General features: G+C 35.0%; 1 protein-coding gene and 1 long non-coding RNA gene across 2 annotated transcripts; one reads left to right on the top strand and one right to left on the bottom strand.

Annotated features, from left to right (window-relative positions):
* Positions 1-906: 906 nt before the first annotated feature.
* LOC133534651 (uncharacterized) lies at positions 907-20,735 on the bottom strand. Its single transcript, XM_061873858.1, has 2 exons — positions 19,622-20,735; positions 907-3,491 (listed from the first exon to the last, which is right to left on the bottom strand). Exon 2 carries the CDS (start codon positions 3,476-3,478, stop codon positions 2,375-2,377), a length of 1,104 nt encoding a protein of 367 aa, XP_061729842.1. The 5' UTR covers positions 3,479-3,491; positions 19,622-20,735; the 3' UTR covers positions 907-2,374.
* Positions 3,500-9,174, top strand: LOC133534653 (uncharacterized). The gene is made up of 3 exons (XR_009802071.1): positions 3,500-3,900; positions 8,802-8,900; positions 9,035-9,174. It is a non-coding gene; the product is annotated as an uncharacterized LOC133534653 (long non-coding RNA).
* Positions 20,736-22,348: the final 1,613 nt, after the last annotated feature.

The raw sequence follows: 22,348 nt of genomic DNA, 5'->3' as shown, positions 1-22,348 counted from the left end.
GTTTTACTGTGTAGTGTGAGTTCATATTTGTTACTAAACGCAAGTTATAAATCGCACTTAACGGCATTGGTGGGTACACGTGAATGTTTATAGCCTCCGTCATAAAAATAAATGATAAACGAACGAAAATGGTGCAATTACACACCGAAATAATAAAATTACTCTTGTTCGCATCGCACTTGAAACGCGTAAGCGGAGTTTTCTTAGTATTTTCTTACTCTATGGCATTTGTAGCATTTGAGCGAGCGTTTCTTTGGTCGAGTGGCGCCATTCGGTGGAGAATGGAACGTTCGGAACGTGGGCGTCCCGCGGTGGAGAATCTGGAGCAGGCAGTTACGATCGCCAAGTACTAGGGTAGCATAGACTAGAAAGAGGTAATTTTGTACTTTGCTTTTAACGCCATCTAAAAGCAAATAGCTAAACTTTCTTGTGTATCTATGTATCTATCTCTTTCTCAGGACTATTGCTGTTTCTTATTCATATCTTACTGTTGTCGTATGTTGGAGCGAGAACAATTTAAGTTTGTCAAATACATTGTTTTTGTGGCTTGCCTACCTAAACCTTGATAAGTGTTTTCGCTATTCAACCACAGATGTCGCTGCCACGTACTCTCATATGTTATCTCCAACCACTGGTTTAGAGGAAACGATGCTGCAGTAGCTTAAGAAAGACTGTCTGAAAGCAATAATAATTATTACGTACGAGTTTTTCTTACTACGAGTATATAAATCTAACACGAATGCACGAGTACCTGAGACTAATTTCTCTGTTTTTTGTTATTACTGTTGTCAGTACAAAACTAGCTCTATAATCGCCTATTGTTGTGTATTATGCTTGTAGCCCCAAGTAGAGCAAGATCCCAGAGCCGCCATACCTTATTTATGTACTCATGAATAAAATGTATGGGATAATATATTGTTAATATGTACTTTTAATGTCTGCTTAGGTACTTGTTATATTGGCCCGACGGCCATTTGTCCGGTACAAGGTGCTAAAGATAGGTAAAAAAATATTACTAACTTTTCGTAAATTCTCATGGTTGATTTTTATGTATGTTTTAGAAAATATTGTAAAAAATTGATAATCAACATTGCCAGACTATTTCCGCCAGCGGTAATTTTTACCAGACGCTTTAAAGCTGTCAAAAAATATTGTACTTTACTTATATTCTCACTCTTGATTTTTATGTATGATACTCGGAGAACTATTACAAAACATTTTGTAAGTAGCCAAGCCAATTGGAGGAGCTCAACCATCCCCCAGACCCACATAAAGTTTATACATGTGTCTGTGTGAAAATCTTGGTCTATAAGCGTCTTATTTTAGTTGGCTTTCTCACTTGGTTAAGTTAGCTTGGTTTGGTTAGGTTAAGACTAACTGAGAAATTACTTAATCAGAGAAGGGGTTTTATCATGAAAGGGAAGATATAGAGCGTTTCGGGCGTTTCGGAGGTAAATATTAAACACACAATTCGTTTTAATTTATTTACGTAGGTAGTTCAAATATTAAGTTTATTTTCTATGGAATATATAATAAATAGAATATGCGCAAGATCGCACCTTGGAAACGGACTTCGAAAAATTCATTCAACAACGGCTTCGATCCAAAACATGGTAAATGACTCAAATTTGTAGCTTTTCATTAGAGAAAGTCACATTTCAATCAACATCTGATGGAAGGCCACATTTTAACCCACATCATCATCTTTTCCTATTCAAGAATAAATTCACGAGTATGGGGTAACCTACTGGGGAGTATCAGATATAGGTAGACATTAATGAAACAATAATTTTCGTCGGCTAACATGTTAAGTTTACTGTATTTTATTTACAGTTAAAATAAATTTAAATACGATAAACAAAGGACGCAATTTTCGGTGGTTGGTAATGTGTTGTATATTATATCGTATAGCACATTTTATTGTGACATAAACGTCCTTCAGTGCGATATATGTATAATATAATTAGTGAGCTCAGAGTTATGCTACATTACATAATACAATTGGTACTTACTATTTATTGCACATTATTGAAAGTGTTACTTTCTGTTTAAATACTACTACTTAACATAATTATATAAAAACATTTAATGCACCTATTACCTATATATACTATTATACATATTACATACTTTAAGGTATAGGTATATGAAGCTTATTGCTTGAGACACGTATTGAGTTATTTACATTAGTAAATATGTAATTTTAGCACAATTCAATAAATACACATCTTCTCTCGTCATTCTTTATTGATCTTGCATCAATTTACTATGGTATTAAAAAAATATCACATAACTTAAATCTTGATTAAAACTTTGGTTCTATTTACTTATGATGGAATGACTATTGGAAAAACGAAACGAATAATTAAATGCTCTAAACTAATTCGTATCCTTCATTGAAACTTGGATCTATCTCATCACTGTCGAAGGTCGCAACCTGTTTCTGACAGGGCTCCTTCTGCGCGAGCAACCTGTCGCATTCGTTCAACTTCCCATGCAATACATCATACACGCGCGTCATGGACGCGACCTTCTCTTTACACGACGGGTCAGTTTCAATAGCGAACAATCTAGAATCCAATAACTTTATCGCTGCTACGATGTAATTCCTTAAAGTTTTCGTCTTATGCCCGCTACTTATATGCTCCAAAAACGCACACACCTGTCTTTCTCCACATAGAAGTACGTCGACATCGTATGCCAGAGGTGAATGTTGTCTGTGAAGATATGCTATCAGTCTCTTAGCGTAGCGACGGTAAGTTCTGTATGCCTTTCGTTTTCGAGCTCCAAGCGTTCTTCCCATTGTCATAGATTTCTTCATATTGTCTATGACTGCTTTGTATCCCGCGTCGATTTTGGAGTCGAATATGTCTTGTAAACGGGTCTCGACTGGCTGAAGTTCGTACGGGGCAGGAGAGGGCGGAAGAGACGGAGATGACGGTGGCGGCGATGGAGGTAAAGTATTGGTTCTAGTATTTTCTTCTTCACTGGACTCGCTTGATGCTCTGCGATCAACTTGCGGTGTTTCTGGTACTGTATAGGGTCGAGCTCGAGTTCTGGCCCGCTGGACTCTTGCAGGTCTGGGAGCAGTTCTAGCGTTATAAGCGGTAAGAACGTTAGCGTCTTGCTCCGTTAATGGACGAGATCGTTGTGTCGCTGCCAGCGGAATAATCCGAATCTTGACCAGTGCGTAGCTCTGTTGTATCTTCGCTCTTATCCTAGGTTCATCATAATCACTTCCCCAAAGGTCTCTGATTGCTGATTCTTTGAGATATCGAACTTGGCACAGTTCTCCGTTAAAAAAACGTTTTCTCTGCTGTTCGTTGAGGGCATCGCGTTCCGCGCCTGTCAGACCGTGGATCTTTGTCAGATGATCGGGAAGTTTGCCATAAGTGAAGCGGGCGCAGTTTTCTATAGGACAGGGTATGTTCGCGTGATTTTGTTTCTTCGTACGTGGTGGAGCTGGTCGCGCAGCCATTTTTAGAGACCTCCTGTAACAATAAACATTGAGAAGTGTTTTGAAAACGGTTAAAGCGTATTTATCTTTTTTCAAAAATTATCACGCAGTAAATGAAAAGGAAAAAGACATTGCAGAACTATTTCATTATACCTCCGTATCATAACTAATCTAACACATGGGAGTCAAATGTCATTCAAGAAAAAAATAATGCTGTCATAAATTGGGCTATTGAAACTATCATCTAAGTCTTTGATGAATGATGATAGTTTCAATAACCCCATATGTAGTACCTTTATTTTGTATAATTATTTTAATTTTATGTAATTAGGAACGTATTTGTCAATAAAATAAAGTGAAAGTCGAGTGAGTGTGATTGTGTAAATTATGCAGTGGTTGATGTTTTATGTGAAAGTATTTACTTGTATGACCGAAGAAAAACCGTAAGTAATAAAACTAACCATGTAAATAATTTGATATTTATGTGTATATATTTATCAGTGCGTTTTATTGATAACAGAAAACTACAACAACATTTATCTTAAAAAGAAAAAACCACAATACACCCACCTAGTATAAATATATTAAGGAAGGAATTCAAAGGCCCCGTGGATTTAGGTTCCCTTTCTCTTTCTTACTAAGCATTAGCATGAGTGAGATGGCTGTGCGTGTTCGGGATCGTGGATATCATGTTTTTGACATACGATGAAATTTTTAGTATGTTTTAAAGTAGGTCAGATGGCAGTCGGTTCGTAAAAACTAGTGCCTTCGCCGATTCTTGGGATTACTTGCCAAGCGGACCCCAGGCTCCCAGGCTAGTACTCTTTATTATACTGTGCTGCGGCAAAACCGCCGGGATAACGCGTGGAAGTTGTGTGTTATTAGTAAGTTTTAATAAAAAAATCGATGCATTTTTCATATTTTTAGTTTTTGTGAAACAATTGTTACAAATTTAAACATAGGGGGCAGTTTTTTGGATAATGTTAAAATTAAAAAACAAAGTGTTGTAAACTACATCGTGTTATGTATTGAATGAAAGGGCACATTGTGAAGATATCAAATATGTATATTTTTAATAATTTTAGAATTAATAGTTTTGAAGTTATTTTAAATAAAAACTTTTTACATTTTTTTGTAAAAAGTTTTAAACCGACTTCAAAAAGGATAAAATAAAATATTATCCTTTTTTAAGTATATGCGTTACCAACTGATATGTTTGAAGTCGGTGCCAAGCCAAATGTAGAAGCATACCAAGTTTTTTATGCAATTCGATAAAGATGCGACGATAAGTATGTACAATACGTTGGATTGCCTTTCTACGACATCAATGAACATACTTTCTGTAGGTAAGTACCTAAGAACAGTGTCGAACCTTCTTAGCGCATACCGTACCATGTTTGTCGGTATATTAGTATAAATCCAATGCGTTTATTTGCCGTCGTAATTTTTAAAGAGTTATTTTCGAACTTTTCATAGCACGCAAGTGTGGAATTGAGACAGTTATATCCAGTCCCTTATCCAAATAACTTGATTTCAAAATATAAAACAATTCAAAGACAGTCTTCAGGGCTTAAACTTTTTACCCTCAAGCCAAATTTCACCTAAATCGATTCAGATGTTTAGCCGTAAAATGGTAACAAAAAGACATAGAATTTATTCCACGTTTATAATACCTATTACTAAAATTGTAATGTGATTTATAGACATAAAGCTGATTATTTTTGACCGGTAGTGTTACTGTTTGGCTTGGCACCGATTTTAAACATATCAGTTGGCAACGCATATACTTAAAAAAGGATAATGTTTTATTTTATCCTTTTTGAAGTCGGTTAATTTTTTTTGTAAAAAGTTTTTATTTCCATTTTTAGTTTTAAGGCATTGTTAAGAGAATGGTCATTTCTCCATACAAACGTACTCGACTGTTTCCTCTGTGGTTTTTGAAGTTAGAGCAATGATTTTTTCAACACAGATTACTGTTATTAATATCTGTGTCGGACTGTTTTGCTTTTTTGAAATTTTTTTTCTTAAGGCGCTAGTGCACTTCAAATATTGGCAAAAACGGCCTAATATACTACGCCCCTAACCCCAGACCATTTAACTCCTAATCTTAACCCCCAACTCCCCAACTTCCAACCCCGGACCACTCATGACCTACCCCCCAATTCCTCCCCCTCAGTCTCCGACCCATCAACTCACCGCCCCCTCAACCCCCTAACCTCTCAAACCCTGACTCGTCAAGCCCCAACCCCTCAACCCCAACCTCAGACCCCCGTCTACCTTCACCACCACCGTCTCCCTCAAACACGTCTCACACCTCCCCCTCGCCTCTTATTTCCCACACTATCTACATCAAAAATCATAATACACCCATTTATAAGAGGTAAGTTCCACATATCGCCCATGGTCTTCATAATGAGTAAGTAGTTTACGAGAGCAAATGCTTGAGTTGCTTAAGAATACAGTCAAATCACTATACATGCGCCTTTAAAAATTGAGGAGTTCCCTCAATTACTCATGGATTCCATCATCAGATCAAAACCAAAAATATTATGAGACCACCTTGGGAGTAGCTCCTTTCAAACAAAAAAAGAATTACTCAAATCGGACCACGAGTGTCGGAGTAATCGGTGAACTGAATGGTGCTAATCGGTGAATGATGATTTTTTAAATGTATTAAAAAAATCACCACCATTATCATCAAAATCATCATCATCATATCCACATCTTCAAATTGATGATTTTTGAGAGAAAATGCTCGATTTGCTTAAGAAAACACCCAAATCACCATACACGTGCCTTTAAAAAATGATCATCAACAATCATCAGATAAGAACCAAATTAAAATGGGACCAACTTGGAGATAACTCCTTTCAAACAAAAAAAGAATAACTCAAATCGGACCACGGGTGTCGAAGTAATCGGTGAACGTACATAAAAAAAATAGCCTCAATCGAATATAGAACCTCCTTCTTCTATGACATTGAAGTCGGTTAAAATAGTACATTACGATACAAGTGCGAAAAATAGGAAATTCGAAACGAGTGGCGATAAATTAAAACACGACCGAAGGGAGTGTTTTAAATCGACACGAGTTGCGAATTACCTATTCGCACATGTATCGTACAACGTTTTACAGTACATATGGCCCTTTAAATGTTCGACACAGTAACGTAATATGCTACTTCTCGCACTAGTGCTATAAAGTAGCCCCATATGTACTGTAAATAGGATATTCAATACCCATTCCTCCCTTTGTCTCCGAAACTACTAGAAGTTACTAGAAAACGGCCTCAAGTTTGCTAATTAATTTTTTGACAATGTATTACTGTCTTAAAAAAGCGGCCAAGTGCGAGTCGGACTCGCGCATGAAGGGTTCCGTACCATTTAAGACGTATTAAAAAAAAATCTACTTACTAGATTTTGTTCAACATTTTACCACTTTGGAAGTGTCTCTCGCGCAAACTATTCAGTTTAGAAAAAAATGATATTAGGAAGCTACATGTCATTTTTGAAGACCTATCCATAGATACCCCACACGTATGGGTTTGATGAAAAAAATTTTTTTTTAATTATATGACGTTTTAAAAAAAAACTACACACTAGATCTCATTCAAACCAATTTTCGTTGGAAGTTTGCATGGTAATGTATATCATATATTTTTTTTAGATTTTTCATTCTGTTATTTTAGAAGTTACGGGGGGGGGGGGGGGGGACACATTTTTTCACTTTGGAAGTGTCTCTCGCGCAAACTATTCAGTTTAGAAAAAAATGATATTAGAAACCTAAATATCATTTTTGAAGACCTATCCATAGATACCCACACGTATGGGTTTGATGAAAAAAAATTTTTTTTTAATTTTATGACGTTTTAAAAAAAAAACTACTTACTAGATCTCGTTCAAACCAATTTTCGGTGGAAGTTTGCATGACAATGTATATCATATATTTTTTTTAGTTTTTTCATTCTGTTATTTTAGAAGTTACGGGGGGGGGGGGGGGGGGACACACATTTTACCACTTTGGAAGTGTCTCTCGCGCAAACTATTCACTTTAGAAAAAAAATATATTAGAAACCTCAATATCATTTTTGAAGACCTATCCATAGATACCCCACACGTATGGGTTTGACGAAAAAAGATTTTTTGAGTTTCAGTTCTAAGTATGGGGAACCCCCAAAATTTATTGTTTTTTTTCTATTTTTGTGTGAACATCTTAATGCGGTTCATAGAATACATCCACTTACTAAGTTTGAACAGTATAGCTCTTATAGTTTCGGAAAAAAGTGGCTGTGACAGAATCGGACAGACAGACGGACATGGCGAATCTATAAGGGTTCCGTTTTTTGCCATTTGGCTACGGAACCCTAAAAACGCTACGATTTTTCAAATAACTGCTGGCTGAGTCTACTGCACCTACACAGTCTACAAGGTTGATGCTAAAACCTGTTCTTTATAACAGGTTTACACAACCTACTGCATTTATTCAGCCAAAAAAAACACATGTGAACAATTATCGATCCCCTAATCTGCAACAGAATTCCTATTCTCAAATAGGATCTCCAGAAACCTAGACAACACAAATGTTTTCACGAGTCCAGTTAATTTATTTAGAGGGTGTTTATTGACGCGAGGGTGGCTGTCCGAGTATAATAATTGTGTTGACGGAGCCCCGGGGCTGTTTGTGGAGCCCAGGCCTCTTGTCCTACGGTTAATTTATTGAAAACAATACGGTCTTGCGACTGCCGAGTACTCTCAGTGTCTTGGCTTCCTAAAGTTGTTTTAGTGTAGAATTGGACATTTAGATACACAGTGGATCTGTGACAGCATAAGACGAGCCGGTCTCCTTGATATCTATCTGGTATCTAGTTATTTTAGTTGCATTTTATCTACTGGTTGAAAATATCATCATAAAATTAATAAAGAATGAAACCCTATCTGATCTTACATACTCGTACCTAGTTAAAAGCAGCGGAATTTAATTTATTTAAAAGTTTTTTTCTTAAATCCACACCAGTATTTATATTATAATAATTTTTATAGTTTATCTACATTTACCTAAACCAATTTTGTGGAACTCTTGTATTTTATGTGTTTCATTTTTACAAACTAACATTAGTATATGAAGTTATTTAACATTATCATTGTGTAAATATATAGCCGGTCAAACAACTTTGTCAATAGAAAAAAGCGCGAAATTCAAATTTTCTATGGGACGATTACCCTTCGCGCCTACATTTTTAAAGTTTGCCGCTTTTTTCTACTGACGGAAATGGCTCGAAAGACTATAAATAAACAACGCTACTACCATGTTACAATTCAACTAAAATATTGTATTTTATGGCAGCATGGCAAACCTGTACAGTGCATCCACCTCGCGGACATGACAATTACTACATAGTGCACATATATGGGCTGCCTCTAATGCCACCTACGAGTAATGCAGGTAAAATATTTTAAAAATAGTTTTAAGTTTTTCTTATGTGTAAATCGAATTCTAGTCTTATTTGTACGTCACCGGTTTTTTAACAGGCTTAGAATGGGCTACGAACTAATATAGACTACGAACGATTGTTTCAGCTTATTCTTCTAGCTATCTCAAGACACAAGCCTGCTGCTGTCTATTTACTGACTTGCTGCTGAAGTTTTTCACTGCGCTCTACACCTGTGACCAATATTCATCGTTCTCTTCCATGGACGAAGATCCTAATTCATGGAGCTTAAGTAGGGATTGCAATCCGGTCCGGCGGATCCGGTAATCCGGCCGGATCCGGCACTTTTCAGGAGCTACCGGATCCGGTAAAAATCACCGGATCCGGACCGGATCCGGTCATATAAAAAAACGCCTAAATACAACACGCACTGTGCGGTTTAGATGAGGAAAAGGCGACGGATGAGAGGTATGAAGTTGAACAGAGCATAAAACGAATGATAACGTTTAAATTTAGTTAAATAAAAATATATTTATTATGACGATGACTGGAAACAGAAGTTGCCTTTCATGTTGGTGGCACGATGCGAAGATAACATAAATACTGTAATAGAAGGAAAAATTAAACGATGGAGATGCCACGGAAGGCATTTGTAATTTATGCTAAAGAGAAGAAAAGAGTGTCATAATGTTGTGATAGGAGATTAAAAGTAAACAAATGAGCAGGATTAAGTCGGCGGTACTCAACCGACTAGAGTTGGGCTAATCAATATGTGTTACAAGTGTGAATGAATATATGATGGTAAGATTGTAATGAAAATGAATGTATAAATTGAAATGATAACATTGATAATCTTTAGTTTACTTCGATTTTATATATATTATGATATATATATGAAAAATATTGTTTATTTTGTAGTAAAATTTGAGAGAGAATCTTTTGTATTTACAATTTCATTCAATCTTATGCAATTTCCTTCATGGTACATGCTACTCTACGTCTAGCCAATTCTTTATTTGATCCATGTAACTTTTCTTAGGGAGTCCCTTTCCGCGATGGATTTCAATCCTACACTCTATTATTTTTCGCATGAGATCGTTGTGTTGTGTTCCATTCCCTATAATTTGACCAATATAATTTTCTGTAAATTAAAAAAAAGTTAAATTTTTTAAATCATACAGTCTACTACTTTCTTGGGCAAAAAGGAGGGGAAATTTAACATTATTTTGGTTAATAGTAAAATATCTAATTTTCTTACTAGAATGGATGTCATCGTTACAAAGAATTCAATCAAGGAACAGTTACGAATACTTGTCTTTTCAAGGAGTTCCAATTCCCACCCCACATCCCATTACCGGGCTTTGGAAACTAATCAAATTTATAATTGTAAACGAAAATTTGAGCATTTGTGAATGGGTTATATATAATAAATGACCAATTTCATATTTTGGTTTTTAAGTGATATTGACAATGACACACTTTTTACTACTAAGGGTTAAGAAGTTATTTATTAACTTCAAATTATAGATTTAGGAATACGTATTACGCAAAAAACTAGAAAAATATGTCATTTAATTAACTTTGATATCCCTATACCAAACCGGATCCGGTCCGGCCGGATCCGGCCGGGTTATGGTCAAAATCCGGCCGGATCCGGCCGGATTGAAAATCAATCCGGTTTGCAATCCCTAAGCTTAAGGTCAGTGACGATCGCTTATTAGTTTATGGCTCATGTAATGACAAATGTAATTTATAATAAGTGTGTACAGTCAAGTGTAAAAATATGGATGTACACATCTTACTCAAAAATATGTCCCATAGCATCTTATTCCAGTGTAATAAGAGCGTAGTACTAAGAGTATATTTATGAGACGATTCTCTCGATACATATTTTTGCAGCTGACTGTACATATGTTTAATTGTTAAATTGTATTTACTATAAAACCGGCATTGAACAAGACCCGATAAGCTCTAGCTTATCGGGTCTTGTTCAATGCTCAGTGTAGGATTTCCGTATTCCCGCCCGTCCCAATAGGCTACCTTGAACGGGGGCCAGTAGTCAGTATCATGTAGGTAAGTATATAACAAGCAAAAGGCATACCTTCGCAGCGCTTTGTACGTCTTTTCACTAAGGGAAAACTTTTTGCGATAAATTAAAAACGGCTTAACTAGTCATGTTCATGTTATGTAACTGGTAATAAGTTCTAATTTTACGGTATATATATATATATATATCTTTTGGACCCATGGTTCAAGAGGTTAGTAGGCACATTCGCAGTGTTATTTCCGAAAAAGTACACTTTATCAAAAAATGGTCCTTGAAAATCCCTTTTAGTTTTGAAAGACCTATTTAACGACATTGCACACCATAGGGTCGAAGAAAAAAAAATGTCTCACTTTATGTGTTAGGAACGAACACTAAAAAAGCGGCCAAGTGCGAGTCGGACTCGCACAAGAAGGGTTCCTTTATGACGTATTAAAAAAAACTACTTAAACTACTAGATCTCGTTCAACATTTTACCACTTTGGACACACATTTTACCACTTTGGTAGTGTCTCTCGCGCAAACTATTCACTTTAGAAAAAAATTATATTAGGAACCTAAATATCATTTTTGAAGACCTATCCATAGATACCCCACACGAATGGGTTTGACGAAAAAAAATTTTTTTTTTAATTTTATGACGTATTAAAAAAAACTACTCACTAGATCTCGTTCAAACCAATTTTCCTTAGAAGTTTGCATCGTAATGTATATCATATATTTTTTTTAGATTTTTCATTCTGTTATTTTAGAAGTTACAGGGGGGGGGACACACTTTTTTTCATTTTGGGAGGTTCTCTCGCGCAAACTATTCAGTTTAGAAAAAAATGATATTAGAAACCTTAATATCATTTTTGAAGACCTATCCATAGATACCCCACATGTATGGGTATGTTGAAAAAAAAAAATTTTTTTTAATTTCATGACGTATTAAAAAAAAACTACTCACTAGATCTCGTTCAAACCAATTTTCGGTGAAAGTTTACATGGCAATGTATATCATATATTTTTTTTTTGATTTTTCATTCTGTTATTTTAGAAGTTCCGGGGGGGGGGGACACACTTTTTTTTCACTTTGGAAGGTTCTCTCGCGCAAACTATTCAGTTTAGAAAAAATGATATTAGAAACCTTAATATCATTTTTGAAGACCTATCCATAGATACCCCACATGTATGGGTATGTTGAAAAAATAATTTTTTTTAACTTCATGACGTATTAAAAAAAAACTACTCACTAGATCTCGTTCAAACCAATTTTCGGTGGAAGTTTACATGGCAATGTATATCATATATTTTTTTTAGATTTTTCATTCTGTTATTTTAGAAGTTACAGGGGGGGGGGGACACACATTTTACCACTTTGGAAGTGTCTCTCGCGCAAACTATTTATTTTAGAAAAAAATGATATTAGAAACCTCAATATCATTTTTGAAGACCTATCCATAGATACCCCACACGTATGGGTTTGATGAAAAAAGATTTTTTGAGTTTCAGTTCTAAGTATGGGGAACCCCCAAAATTTATTGTTTTTTTTTTCTATTTTTGTGTGAAAATCTTAATGCGGTTCATAGAATACATCCACTTACTAAGTTTGAACAGTACAGCTCTTATAGTTTCGGAAAAAAGTGGCTGTGACAGAATCGGACAGACAGACGGACATGACGAATCTATAAGGGTTCCGTTTTTTGCCATTTGGCTACGGAACCCTAAAAATGATTATTTTTTGTATTTTTTTACCGCTGTCGGCATTATTAAATTATATATTCATGGCAAATGGCAGCTTTCTAGCCCTAATCGCGAAGCAAAGCTTCAGACGGATAGACAGACAAACGGGCATCGCGAAACTATAAGGGTTCTTTAGTTGGCTACGGGACCCTAAAAACCAGGAACCAAGTTTTCACTATTTTCATTTATCGCTAGCTTAGAGAAATAAGTTAGCCTACTTATTTCTTTATGCCACTAATTAACCGGTTACAGCATCAGCAGATATCAAGCAATCAAAATACACTAAATATGAATATTAAAGGATTACTGTGCATAGGATATTTCGTACTAACTGATTCGTTTTAAATGCTTTCAAGTATAATATTAACTAATTTTGTAGTCATTAATTTCAAATTAATGGATATTATTTCAGTTGTTTCATGGTTAGAATAGCTTCCTTGATTACTTATTTATATTAAACCAAAACCAATCAAACCGCCCTAATGTGAAAACGCTTTCTTAGACAAAATTTATTATAAGTTGTTAGAATGTAAAATGAAACAATGGCTTGGTACTATAGGCGAGGGCGGGTCTGATTGAGCTAATATTTATTTTGGAAATTAGCTTGTATTGCGTCGTCTTGGCCGCTCGCGATTATAAATAATATAAATTAAACGATTCTCTGGGGATTCTGCGGCCGACGCCAGATATTGTTATTGTTTAGGTAAAATACTTAGGTTTGTTCCATTCCATCGTTTTAACATAGTTTTTAATTCGAGTTTGTTGACTGATGATTTAAATAATAGTCCACACAAGGTAATATACACGTAATTGGAATAAATACATTTTCAAGTCTAGGAGCTCGGCAGTGCCCCCACCAAGTAGAGCAAAAAAGCAGCACGGCCGTACCATCCTTTTCTCGAAGCAGTTTAGGCCATTTTCAACCCCCCTATATCTTGACTGTGGATAAAACTAGAAGCCTGAATTTTCAGGAACCAAGCAAGCATTGTAAAAACGCAGTATATTTCAAATTGCATTAAGAATTAACTAGTCAAAGTTTCTTCATTTTGTCACTCACTCACTGACTGACCGATCAAAACTTTAAGGCACTTCTAGCAAACATAGCAGCTTCAAATTTAAAATACAATTACCCCCCTTATTCATAAACGTGTACTAAAGTTAAGATGCCGCTGATCATCGTTTGTCCCTTTTCGACGTATTGGTATGATGGAAAGGGACAAACGATGATCAGCGGCATCGTAACTTTAGTACACGTTTATGAATAAGGGGGTTAGTGTTTAGTGTATAAATCAAGGAAAAACTCAAAATATTTTGCAATTTTGGTCCAGTTTTCTAGATACACCAACTGCATAAATAACTTGTAATGCAATCCCATATAAAAGTATAGGATTATAAAGTTACATTTGCAGCGAATGAATCAGTGTAAGTACATCTATATGTATAATATAATGAAATTCAAGAAGTAGAAGGTACCTATCGGAAAGGAAAAAAAAAAGTAAGACTATCTACAAAAAGAAATGAGATCCCATCAAAAACATAACTTGTAAAAAAAGTCTCGCAACTCAGTTCTTCTACCGTAAAATATTGTGAGACTTTATTCAGAGAGTTTATTCAGTCCCTACTGAAGGGACCTGCTGTCTGTCTGTTTTAAGTTATTACGTACATAATAGAAGTGCCAAATAAAATAGTAAAATAATTGCATCTATAACTCATGACTCAAGAGGATATATTCTTACTAAAGAAAGAGCTTGTTCACTCGCGACGTGGTTGGTGTAGCTTGGAGATCTTGGTCAATTTTTCTTACCAGCATTACTGTTGCGACATTACTGCGGTGGCGCTGATGCTGCCGCTGTATTTCTCAATTTCCTTGGTAGAATGAGTGACGGATTGAACGTCCTAATCTCTGCAGTAATGTAGCAGCGAACGGCACATTATATCAATAGGCCAGGCAACGAATGCTTAAAAAGTTATAATGGGAAATAATTAAACTACGATTTTTGACTTCGTAACTTTGTTTGGACTAGTTAGGAGGTGAGCATATCAAAAGTCCCCAGCCGTAGCTCTCGAGTCAGGTCCCATCTCGGTTTTAGGATTAGATCTCGGAAACTATGCTTCTTAGCGACATGACTACCCAAAGCGAAAGTTTAATATAGTAAAGTTTTTCGATATCTTGAATAGTTTACGAGATATCCTCTCTTGAAGGTTTATTTGGGGCTCTCGATTTTATCTTGATTAGATATCAAGATAAAATCAGTGAAGCTACTAGGCCTTTGGAATTGGCCTGTGGAAATTGACAGATACGCCAACGACAACAACGCTGCCGCAGTAATGTCGCTATATTAATGCACCGGTAGTTGACATCCACAAGTCACCTTAAATTAAACCTCTCGCGTTGAATGATGGTCCCTATTTCATTGTATATGGAGTATCTGTCACGTAAAATGTTTGTATAGGTATATTTTTTGGAAGTTTAGTACTTTAATTTATTTAGAAATATAATAAAATAAAACTATATAAGCAGATTATATCGCGTATGATAGATTTGAAATACATCCCGACGTTTCGAACCCTATACTTTTAATACTTTACTTATAATCCTAATATCATAGTTTTCTTCTTTCTTTTTTTCTTTAGTTTTTGGAAATAATTAATATTATGATTATACTAGTAATTAGGTAGAAGCGGTAGAACGAATGCAGAAATTTATATATTTAATTTGATTTATTCTACAATTAGCTACCTTCTACCTAATCTTTATCAAAATTAAAATTAACAATTTTCCTACATTAATAATACCTCAAGGGTTACAGGATCATTTGCACAAACAAAGTAACTCTAATAAACCAAAGATTACCAAACTCGTGTAACATGCTAATCTTTATGACAGAAGTGTCACGGAAATATTAAGGCAAAACTCCCCTTTCGCGGGCCGAAGTGGCGGGCTTGAATAAATAACTAATTTACATATTTAATAACAGGTATCGTAGCAGATTCAATTGTTTAAGCCGTGAATTATAAATCCGTACCGCGAACGCTTATTACCCTCTGGCTTTGTTTTAATCAAATATTCAGATCTATTCTTTAATTAGCTCTGTGTAAACTTTGAGAAGTATATCTGCCGTTTTTGAAGGATTGTTATAAGATTGGAGAATTGTAAGTATTAAAAAATTCTGTAACATGTGTCTGTAGAAGTAGACGCATCGAATTAAAGATGTAAATATTCATTCGACAGCTACTGGTGGATTTATCTAAAATATTTCACTCAAGCAAGAACAATGAATTTGTTCACATTTTAATTAAAATTCCTTGCAAAGTAGCCGATTTTCTTGTGGGTATTAGATGAGGTTTTTAATGAGAACGGGAAGGATACGTAACGTATTACTAAAGGAACTAACGAGCTCAGTCTACTCGAAAGTCAGCTTTGGTCATTTTTGAGATGAGGAAGCGTGAGGGCCTTGCGTTTCAAAGAAATACAAATAGCTACCTAAGCTTATTTTACTATGGTTGCGTTTTGCACATGGAACGCAAGTGCAAGTGCAAGACTTCCATACAGTTTGTCCGACTTCGTATAAGATCTATATTGATAAACCGGTGTACCTACTCAGTATGTTTGAGAATGATCATTGATCACATCCTGATATGTCAATTTAGTTAGAATAAGTCCAAGAAATTTTTATTACATTTTTATAGTGATTATCCAACGAGCCTGGGGTTAATGGGATAATATTTAAGTTTGAGTTGCTTTTGTTAATGCTGAGTTCCTATGATGTTATTTCCGCTTCATCGTCACACCAGCACTGGCACTATAATATTGTACAACATTTCCTATACATATATTTTTTTAATACCACGATGGTGGCAAACAAGCATACGGCCTGCCTGATGGTAAGCAGTCACCGTAGCCTGTTAGTCTGGGATACTACCTGCGTAGACACACTGGCACCGTCCCACCTCCAACGGACTAATGTAAAAGCGGACGGAAAGCCCTGAAATTTTGAAGCGTACCTAATAAATATAAGAGCCTCGGTAGAGAGTGCCATTTTGTACCATTTAGCGTTGAAACTCTAGATCCATGGGGTCTCAGCGCGCACAAGTTTTTTGCAGAAATCGTGAAGCGTCTGTTTGATGTAACTGGTGACAGCAACAGCATTGCGATACAAAGAGGAAATGCCAGCATCCTTGGTACAATGCCTCAATGGCCTAGTTTAGATTTAAGCTAGTTATAGTAACACTCCTGTCATATATCCGTTATGTATACTGTTATTGTTAATAACGGCAAAGTAAAAATAAACACTACCTAGCACACTAAATCAACTGTTTCAAAAAATATATTTTTCGTACCGAATTTGATTAAAACTAATCTCAAGTATATTTTGGTAAATATAAAACCTAGTCTCCTTTTAAAAGTATGGATAATTTTGCTATCTATAAAATGAGGAAATATAATCGTTCACTTTAAGGAACGGTTATGTTAACTCATTCAACCTCTGGCTCTTCGAAATCACCGGGGGTAGGGGACTAGGGTTAATGCAAATAAACAAGGGCCCGTAAACAACGATGCAGCAGGAAAATGCAGCTAGATATTGAAATCAATGGGGGCATAGTAAGGTGGGTATGGGTTTGTTTTGTTAGTGCGTACGTAATAAATGTAAATTAATAAATATTTGGGGACAATCTTACATAAATCGAAACAAATAGGTAGGTAGTATTACACAGTACAAAAATTGTCTTGTAATTTGTCGCTTCGATGGTCAAAAGTCTGGATAAAACGTAAAATATGAATATGAATCTGAAGTAGGTCACATTAGGTTCGGAGCGCATGTATTTTATGTAATTTCGTTCACATAGAATAAAAATGTTGTAATAGTACATTACTATAGAGGCCGGGAAACGAAGGGTTGCAGGCTAAGTAGATATAGATAGGTACATATACGCAGCCGGCAATCTCGCTTCTCACCGAGATTTGTATAGTGCTTTTCTCAAACCTGCATTAAAAAAAAAACAATCGATTTGAAAACAATCTATTTGTTTTGATCATAGGTTTACACAGCTAATAACAAAAGAAGGTTGCTTTACAGACCTAGGTGTGTAAGGCTGTATCAAATTCCTTTACATTATATCATCGTCACTCATCGCACTCGATACGTATACTACGGACTACTCTACTACTTCCGGACCTAATTTGCAGTAAGTCATGTCAACATTTCAAGTTAGAGAAAAATGCTTTACTTTTAATTCTTAAAAATATACTTGGTTCCAGAAGATTCTAATTTCTAATATTTTGTAGCAATCATATTTTAATTTAAGTGCGTCGTTCGTATTTATTCATCGTTTTAAAAATCGAAATGCATATACGAGGGCAAACCGGAACATTTTAGAATATAATAAACTGCAGTAATTAAGCCGTCACTCATTTGAATGCGTGCTTTAGCGCTCACCCTGAAACGCACAGCAATTGACATGCTTTTCTATGAGCATCCGTGCGATAGTGATCCGTGAGATATGAGCAATTTGAAATCCAAAGTGTAAAGTAGAATAACGCTCGACATACAATTTTAAAATTGCCAGCAATATACTAAAATACAAATTACAACTGAATGTCGTATGACGTAAAAACAATTTATATTTTTATAAACTATATGCTTCGAGGTATGCAATGTTCCCAATGTACACATCTATAGTAAACACCCCTATAATGGAACAGGCACCAGTAATGGGATGGTATAGACAAATCCTGTAAAACAAGTATTTACCATCAGTTTTTAATCACTGGCTTTAGTTTAATTTTCTTTAATGTCTGTCACAAGAGCTGCTTTAGTTTAATTTTTATTGATATTTGTTATTTTTAAAATGAATGGCGCCATACATTCCATGACTGTAGCAAAAAACCACAGTTTTAATTGGTTAATAATATTGAAACCAATTGCAGTAGCTTTCATTAAATACACATAGAAAACGTAAAGGACGAATTGGACATTCAACTTTTAAAGCATAAAGCGGTAGAAATTTTACAGGTGTCGGTGAAATATCAAAAACACTCCAAATTTTCTATTAAATGTTCCATGATTGGTGCTGTTAACATAGGTGCCATATTCGTGCAATTATACTTACAGTAATGTAGTCCCGGTCGAAATAGTTAGTCTTTCTACTAAGATATTTAAAATTGTAATAATTCGTGAATAATCGGCTCTGGTTTGATTTAAATTTCAATGTTTAAAATAACGATAAACAGCTATTCAAACATTTAAAAAGTAAGCGATTCATCGTTAAATAAATAATAAAATATAACCACTACCACTAGATACTAACTATCTATCTTATATTTTTTTGGCTCACAAAAACGTATTTATTAAAATAATAGTACCTATAGTAAGCACGTATCGTAGTAATAAATAAATAATAAATATTAATGGACATTATTACACAAATTGACTAAGTCCCACAGTAAGCTCAATAAGGCTTGTGTTGAGGGTACTTAGACAACGATATATATAATATATAAATATTTATAAATACTTAAATACATAGAAAACACCCATGACTCAGGAACAAATATCCATGCTCATCACACGAATAAATGGCCTTACCAGGATTTGAACCCGGGACCATCGACGTCGTAGGCAGGGTCACTACCCACTAGGCCAGACCGGTCGTCAAAAGGTCGTCGTAGTAGTATTTTAATTTCAAGGACTGCTAGTGAAATTTGTTTGTCATATTAATATTTAGTGCATAGAATCTAATTCAAAATGTAAGAATTATAAATAGGTAACTAAACACGTGCCGTTTTTTCTATAACATCACAAAATACTAACACAAAATGTTTCATTTTATTTAAAGCTCACCATGGTGAAGGCAACTAATCGTAGTTCAAAATACTCCAAGTATATCATTATTCCTTCTAAATCTAATCAATAATTAATACATAAACAAGATGTCAAAATACTGAACAACCAAAAGGTTACTTACCAAAAACTAATCGAAGAACAGCTAAGAAAGTTTCACGTTGTTGACGACCGTAAACACGTTGTTGTTATTTATGTTTTCCTGGTACACAAGCGCAGACGAGCGGCCACCGATGCTGCCGTCACTCTACTGCCGTTACGTAACCAAATCCTGGCGGAATTCCGCGTGCGATTTCCACGCATTTTCTCGCCCAACCCGCCATTCTGGTAAGACCGCCACCCCTCCCTCGCATACCTCCTTCTAGTCATCCACAAGGGGCCCTCGAACACATTGTAAGTTCATCTTACATTGGATGAATCTTTTGCGAAAGCTCAACGAGCCTGTCGTTACTGTTCGGAAAACGTCGGTTGAAATCGGAGACAGGCTCCTCCTCTTGCGAGGATTTTCAAGTAACACGCAGTATTGCGGCTTTCAGTATAATTTGTGAGGTTACATTAGTGTTAACTTGAGATTTCATAGTTGATTTTATAATGTCACTTTTTTGTAACAGTGTAACTAAGGGTTTTTTGTAAGAAACTTATTAGGTGAATACAAAAAAAAAATACTGTTTTTTTATGTAGGTAACCCACAAAACTCTTTTATTTTATTATTTCTCTGTTATCGATTTAGTTTTTTGTTTTAATTAAATTTTAGCAACAAAACCGACTTCACAAAATACTTTCATCTGATTATGGAACTCATGACAAGAGGACTTTAAATATTGTTGACTTTATTACATATTTTCTAATTAAATGTGTATTGTTTATAATATGTGTTGTATATTCAAAATACGTTTACGAATAAGCCGACTACATAAAACAGTTTAAAAGACCACTAAAATAATTTATGGACAATGCATGTCAGAACAATTACAATGAAGAAGGCGTTAAGGGCCTTGATTAATTTATGGTCTTCATCAGTATTTCCACTTCACCAAATGTCGGTTTCACTACAAGTACATTTGTGTATGCCTAGGCTATTATATTTAAAGAGTTTTCTTGATTTCTTTAAAATCCCATCATCAGATGAAGTACATCTCTTCAAATAAAATAATTATTTTCCAAATCGGTCCAACCGCCTTTGAAAAATCGGGAATAAAAAATAAATAAAAACAGGTTTATAAATTGTCATTTTACAGCGTTATGTTACTACATGTAGGGATTGACCACTGCCAGACTTCCAAATTGACTTTACTTAAATATTTAAAAAAATATTTATATTCCTTAACCAGGCAAAATACTATGAATACACCATTGGACGAAATCGGCTAAAGGTATTTATATAAATTAATTTGTGACGTACCTATACGTCTGTAATAAAGAAAAAAATAAGATTCTCATTTTAAAGCCACGATGTTATAGTTAAACCTTTACAATTGCAGCTAAACTGCCGGTCCCGGTTCCTTGGCACCAAAATACCTCTAAAATTAAAACGGTGGACGACTTCAAATGGAATTCATATTTTTTATATTTCACAAATTCATAGAGTAGCATAAAGATGCTCGTAACAACCCATTACATTGAAAAAAATTTGCATTTTCCATAGATACGATAAAAAAACCGCACCTTTTATGGAAATATGAAAAATGGCCAAAAATCATAAATAATTCGTGGTCAACTATCTGCGAGGATATTACGGTATTTTTTGCGGTTCTTGAATTATATTATTTTTTGTTCCTGCTCCATACATGTCTTTATAAACATCATAACTAGACTTTATTCAAGCCAAAGCATTTGAAATTCATAGTTTAGCATAGCATAACAATGATAAGCAAAACCCATTTCTGTGGCACAATAAGCAAAACCCAAGGCTGTGACACAATAAAACAGACGCACGAGTGATACTAAAATGCAACATCAAAAGTTAGTCCAACTAAAAATTAATATGCTGCATTTTCTTAAATTCTTTTATCGGGGTTTACAGTATTAATAGTATTTAGTAGGCCGTATAAAGTTTTAATCAATTCAACATTTTCTTTGTCCTTAATTGTTGAGAATTATAATATCGTAGCGCTGCGATAGGTAAAGACCGTTCACGTTCCCAGGCTTTTATCAACCGTCGTAATATTTTTTCCGAATAAGATGTATTGAAAGGTTACTCTACGGAAATTAGATAGTTTCGAAACATCTACTTTACTAGAAGATTCTTGTACTCTAGCAACATTTGGTACATCATAGAGGAGAATTTATTGCCAAAGAATCAAGTGCTTTTCGTATAATAACCAGGTGTTAGTGTAAGTATTCTTGATTATTTCACTTTTTTCATTGTTTCAATTTCTTCACTCACATATTATTGAAAAAATTGCAAAAGCAGTTTAGTTGTTTGGTAAACATTTACTAACCAGTAATATGGCGCCTAATTTCGTGAATATTTCGGTTAAGTATGCAAGCCAATAAACGGACCGACCAAAAAATCTAAGCTTAATTATTATAATTCCTGTAAAATGGATATTACTGTGTAAAGTATTCAAAAGAGGCTATTACCAACAAAAAGTGATGCTCGTGAACTGTCAGTAATATTGTCACGACAACTTTAAGAAAATATTGATATCTTGAATCTGCTCGTTTAAAATTTTAGAAACGTTTACTCCATGTTGCGAAATTTCAGAATAAACTATTCTGCGTGCACGCATAACCCGTGAAAATTCAAAATAAAAATACAACACAATTAGCAAAGATTAAACCTCTTTAACCGTTATGGCAGCACTTTGATTATGAAGAAAATAAAATGTCACACTTGAAGGAAATACGA

This window comes from Cydia pomonella, chromosome 2, assembly GCF_033807575.1.
Source record: "Cydia pomonella isolate Wapato2018A chromosome 2, ilCydPomo1, whole genome shotgun sequence".
NCBI classification, from domain to species: domain Eukaryota; kingdom Metazoa; phylum Arthropoda; class Insecta; order Lepidoptera; family Tortricidae; genus Cydia; species Cydia pomonella.
This window is presented reverse-complemented; position numbering and strand designations above follow the sequence as displayed.

What these genes read in the sequence shown, in the direction of transcription:
- LOC133534651 (XM_061873858.1), bottom strand. Translation starts at nt 3,478, where the DNA reads ATGGCTGCGCGACCAGCTCCACCACGTACGAAGAAACAAAATCACGCG.